This window comes from Centropristis striata, chromosome 18, assembly GCF_030273125.1.
Source record: "Centropristis striata isolate RG_2023a ecotype Rhode Island chromosome 18, C.striata_1.0, whole genome shotgun sequence".
In the NCBI taxonomy this organism is placed as follows: domain Eukaryota; kingdom Metazoa; phylum Chordata; class Actinopteri; order Perciformes; family Serranidae; genus Centropristis; species Centropristis striata.
The window spans coordinates 19747898-19753897 of record NC_081534.1 but is presented as its reverse complement, the minus strand read 5'-3'; the positions used below and the strand labels follow the sequence as shown (position 1 = coordinate 19753897).

Sequence of the window (6000 nt, the reverse complement as noted above, 5' to 3'; positions counted from 1 at the left end):
AGCTGATCAACAGATGTATGCCACAGAGATAGTGCAGCTGCAGAAGAGGCTTTCCATCTTTCACAATAGGTTTACGTCCCAACAAAGGGACGGTTTGGATCCAATCAGGGAGTGGTCGAGTCAAGTCACGTAATATAGAGAGGTTGTCCAAAACTCCTGAATTTTTGCGCAATTCCAGAGCATGTGACCCATCCTAGTCCAAACACCTCCATCAATCTGAGCTGTCAACAAAACCAACTGTATGCAGCCTATATTGTGTCAGTAGTCTGGACTCTATTTAAAATGTTCGAATGGGATAAGTCTTGTTCACAGTTTAGTTTTCTGCATTCATTTGTCATAAATTGTGATCATACATTGAGGGGGTTATTTATATTTTATGACAAATTAAAGCATAAAACTAGGTAATTTCAAAGGGTTCACATACTTTTTCTTGCCACTGTATATACAGTATCTCACAAAAGTGAGTACACCCCTCTCATTTCTGCAATGTTTTAATTATATCTTGTCATGGGACAACACTGAAGAAATGACACTTTGATACAATGTTAAGTAGTCACTGTAGAGCTTGGATAGCAAAGTAAATGTATTGTTACTTCAAAGTAACTCAAAATACAACAATGAATGTGTAAAATGCTGGCAACAAAAGTGAGTACACCCCAAGTGAAAATCTCAAAATTGGTCCCAAATGTCAATATTTTGTGTGGCCACCATTATTTTCCAGCACCGCCGTAACCCTTTTAGGCATGGAGTTCACCAGAGCTTCACAGGTTGCAGCTGGAATCCTCTTCCACTCTTCCATGATGACATCACGGAGCTGGTGGATGTTGGAGACCTTGCGCTTCTCCACCTGCCGTTTGAGGATGCCCCACAGATGTTCAATAGGGTTTAGGTCTGGGGACATGCTTGGCCAGTCCATCACCTTCACCCTCAGCTTCTTTAGGAAGGCAGTGGTCGTCTTGGAGGTGTGTTTGGGGTCGTTATCGTGTTGGAATACTGCTCCGCGGCCCAGTTTACGGAGGGAGGGGATCATGCTCTGCTTCAGTATTCCACAGTACATGTTGGCATTCATTGTTCCCTCAATGAACTGTAGCTCCCCAGTGCCAGCAGCACTCATACAGCCCCAGACCATGACGCTACCGCCACCATGCTTGACTGTAGGCAAGACACACTTGTCTTTGTACTCTTCACCTGGTTGCCGCCACACGCTGGACACCATCTGAACCAAATATGTTTATCTTGGTTTCATCAGACCACAGGACATGGTTCCAGTAACCCATATCCTTAGTCTGCTTGTCGTCAGCAAACCTTTTGTGAGCTTCCTTGTGCATCTTTTTTAGAAGAGGCTTTTTCCTGGGACGACAGCCATGCAGACCAATTGAATGCAGTGTGCGGCGTATGGTCTGAGCACTGACAGACTGACCCCCCACCCCTTCAACCTCTACAGCAATGCTGGCTGCACTCATACGCCTGTTCTCCAAAGCCAACCTCTGAATATGACGCTGAGCGCGCGCACTCAACTTCTTTGGTCGACCATGGCGAGGCCTGTTTTGAATGGAACTTGTCCTCTTAAACCGTTGTATGGTCTTAGCCACCGTGCTACAGCTCAGTTTCAGGGTGTTGGCAATCTTCTTATAGCCTAGGCCATCTTTATGTAGAGCAATAATCCTTTTTTTTAGATCCTCAGAGAGTTCTTTGCCATGAGGTGCCATGTTGAACTTCCTGTGACCAGTATGAGAGTGAAAATACCTAATTTAATACACCTGCTCCCCAATCACACCTGACACCTTGTTACACTAACTAGTCGCATTACACAGGAAGGAAAAATGCCTAATTGGTCCCAATTTTGGCTTAATTTTGAGATTTTCACTTGGGGTGTACTCACTTTTGTTGCCAGCATTTTACACATTCATTGTTGTATTTTGAGTTACTTTGAAGTAACAATAAATTTACTTTGCTATCCAAGCTCTACAGTGACTACTTAACATTGTATCAAAGTGTCATTTCTTCAGTGTTGTCCCATGACAAGATATAATTAAAACATTGCAGAAATGAGAGGGGTGTACTCACTTTTGTGAGATACTGTATGATTATATTTAGAAGATGAAGACTATAATTATGTCAACAATACAGCAGTGGGCCTACCATTCACTTTCAAATGCTCTCTATTGACCTCAGAATTTCTCAGGCCACTAAAATTGATAATACACACTAATAATAATAATAATAATAATTGAATGAGATTAATAGAATGTTAGAACATAAAATTGCACCAACGTTAGATATCACTAAATTCATTACCATATCACCGGTGTTGCACCAGATGCTGAGACCCATCACATTCTGTGACCTAATACAGAATTGAAGCTAATATTTCCACTGAAACATTCCTACAAGATTCTAACAGATATCAGAATGAAGGAGGGTATGTGATAAAGTATGATACAAAACATGAGCATTGCAATGGCTCCATGTCAGAATCCTACTCACGCCACAGAATCTGATGGGTGACATGGGTTTATTAAACACCAGCTCTAGTCTTTATGTGGCTCTTAGCAGAATCTGTAACTCCCCTATATGTGAGTGCACAGCTGTTGGTTTGTGGTCATTTGAATATTTTCAAATGTGTTCGCCCCACTGAGACATTGTATCCAGTGGCATTTATGCAACCCTGATAGTTTGCTAATCCTTTATCACATATTGAAAACCATACAAAAGCAATATGTTTAACCTCTTAAAACACAGGCATTAGCAGAAGTAGACAAAAAAAGATTTGTTTATTCAATTGATGTAGTTTCTGTTGTGTTTTAGCCACATGCTAAACAAGCAGAGCTACATAAATGACATGGTGCTGCTAGTGCTACCTTTCAAATTCAGCCTCATACATCTATTTTGGCCGCACAGTTCTTCAGTTAAGGCTAAAATAAATTGTTTTGGTCTAATCATAAACCTTCCCATACCCATTCTGAATTTAACCACTCTAAATTTGATGCATTCTTCTTCTTCTTCTTAAAAAAATAAAGTGTTCCAACTTCTTTGGGGTTGTTAATAATTCAAGGTTCATAATTTTTTTTTCATGGAAGGTGAGTATTAACAAGTATTGTATACATAATGTGTGTAATTTGTAAATAAAAAAAATAAAAAAAGAAAGAAAAAAAATAGTGGCAAAAGTCTGACCCACAAGCCCCTGCTTAGATGTGTTAAATTCCAATTCCAATTATTTCTTGACAGGAGACTCAGAGGAAGATGAACTGGGGCTTTTTGGAGAACGTCCTCAGTGGGGTGAACAAGTACTCTACTGTGATCGGGCGCATCTGGCTCTCTGTGGTCTTTCTCTTCAGGATCTTGGTGTATGTGGCGGCAGCTGAGCAGGTGTGGAAGGATGAGCAGAAGGATTTTGTGTGCAACACCCAGCAGCCTGGCTGTGAGAATGTCTGCTACGACCACTTCTTCCCTATCTCGCAGATTCGTCTCTGGGCTCTGCAGCTCATCATGGTATCCACCCCATCCCTTCTGGTGGCCCTGCATGTGGCCTACAGGGAGCATCGGGAGGCCAAACACAGGAGAAAACTGTACAAGGACAAAGGGAGCATTGACGGAGGTCTATTCTGCACCTACATCATCAGTCTGGTTTTCAAGATAAGCTTTGAGGCAGGCTCCCTGCTCGCTTTCTACTTCTTGTACAATGGCTTTGACGTGCCCCTGCTGCTCCACTGCAGCGAGAGTCCCTGTCCCAACATAGTGGACTGTTACCTTGGCAGACCCACAGAGAAGAAGATCTTCCTCTACATCATGGGCTGCACGTCTATTCTGTGCATCGTTCTGAATTTTGTGGAGCTCATGTACATTGTATGGAAGCAGTTGTGGAAATGTTTCACAAGGCGGTACATCCCTGTGGAGGAGAAGGCTGTCAGCCACTGCCAGCCACCTGTTTCCATTGTCAACAAGTTTGTATCTGCTGAGCCCAGAGTAAACACAGAGAACGGCACAACACAGCCTGCATCAATCGCTGAAAACCAGCCTATCCAGTCCTAGAGGACGGTAACTGACAGAGAGCTCATGTTCCCACAGTGAAACCACAACTTGTTGAGCTGACAAACCAAAATGGACACTGCTCACACCTGCCAGTTTGTATCTGTGCTGTAAAAAAAGAGATAAAATGATTGGTAACGCTTTATAATAAGGTCCTTAATAACCATTAATAACAAGTAATAAGGCATTGTTCTCGCTTTAGATCTTGTAGTTGCAAAAAGCATAGTTAACTTATAGTTAACTTATAATAGATGAGCAATAAAGTATATTTTAATATCAATAAGCAAACAAAATAAGATTAATAAAGGCATGGCAAAGACATAATGGGTGGGTCATGGGTGTTTGTAGTGCCATTATTAACACTTATATAAGCTTATAAACACACAATAATGTTAATAAGCATCTTGTAAGGACTTACAAGGGCCTTATTACTTGTTAATTAATGGTTATTACAAGGACCTTAATATAAAGCGTTACCAAATTATTTAATGTGCCTAAACCAAGAAATGCTATGGTGAGCTGTATCATTTATTAATTTCAACAATCTCAAATGACAGATATTAATAAACAGTTAAGACACTAATAAAATATATGTCATAGATCTTACTCCAGACTGGGTGAAAACTGCAGTTAAAGTTTCAGTTTTACTGGAGACATGAATTTTTCATAGGTCATTAAAATTGGATACATTTCTAGTTAGAAATGCTCTACAAGTGAATGACCGAGTGGTTTAATGTTATGTCATGGACGTGTATGTATTATGTTGCAGAAATATCTACTGTAATTAGCATGCTAATACAATACAGATATGTCTTACTTTGACATGTCAACTGTCAGTTCTTCACATTTTATTTAGTTCATTTATACCCCCAAAAAATCCAGCCAGCATTTATAAATTGCACCTTTAAACTATTTTGTGTAAATCTGCTTGCTATAACAAGACTAAACTGTAAGAAGAAAAAATTACAGTATGTCTCTCTGAACCAGACTCAGCTTCAGTGGCAGGGACATGTTTAGGGCCTGGCTATTGGCTTTCTTTTTTACTTCCAAAATATTTAATATGATTTTGAATTATGAGCTGAGAGAGACAGTAGTGAGCATGGACAAAAGCGTAGATGTGACACATGAAGCCCATTGTTACTGTATAATTCACTGGTTTATCAACGAATGACTCAGAAACAGGTTGTTTGTGCTCAATAATGACGCCCATCAGCTGTAAAAACAGGACAGTTGATAACGTGACAGGAATACTAGTTGGCTGTGTTCAGTTTCCATCATTTGGCAACACTGAATTGCTTCCTGGAGATGGTGACATGATCCTAACATCTAAAACAATATTTGGCACTAATCAGAATGTGTGTACAATGCATGGGATTAATAAAATAAAAAAAAAAGAAATAGGTTTGTCCATCAGTTAATCTGTCTTTGTAAATAATTTGAATAGGCACATTTTCTATTTCCAATTGTAATTGTTACTTTTTAGATCATGCTATTTGTATTGCTAATTGTATTGCTTGTGAACATGTTAAGTGCAATAATAAATTATTAATTTATACACCATCTAATGATGCTCCCATTTCTGAACTACACAATGAACACACTTTACCAGCTTCTCTACCATGAGCTGCTGTTTTTATTGGCAGTTCAACCACTACAACACGGTTAATAACCCCTTTCAGCACTTTGCTCCTCCATCAGTACACAGAGTTTTTTTTTTTTTTAACTGGAGGTAAATATACTTCAGGGCATGTACTACATGATAGGTCTTTGTTTAGGGATAGGTTAACATCTGGGTTTATACAGTATGTGACTCATTTCCACAGGAAGTATCGCTTATTGCCAAACAGTTTTGAACCAAAGGTGTTGGCAGGTCAATGGTATATATATGCTAAGCTAAGCACAATATAGCAAATACATAAACTGCAGTATTTTGACATTTGGTGTGAGTGTTTATCAGAGTATTTCATTCAA

The 6000-nt window shown here is 39.6% G+C and overlaps 1 protein-coding gene across 1 annotated transcript; it reads left to right on the top strand.

The window, feature by feature from the left end:
- The first annotated feature begins 3042 nt into the window (after positions 1–3042).
- Positions 3043–4156, top strand: gjb7 (gap junction protein beta 7). The gene has a single exon (XM_059356528.1). It carries the CDS (start codon positions 3244–3246, stop codon positions 4030–4032), a length of 789 nt encoding a protein of 262 aa, XP_059212511.1. The 5' UTR covers positions 3043–3243; the 3' UTR covers positions 4033–4156.
- The last annotated feature ends 1844 nt before the right edge of the window (positions 4157–6000 follow it).

Bases quoted from the DNA above. Each gene is read 5' to 3' on its own strand.
- gjb7 (XM_059356528.1), top strand. From the start codon at position 3,244: ATGAACTGGGGCTTTTTGGAGAACGTCCTCAGTGGGGTGAACAAGTAC.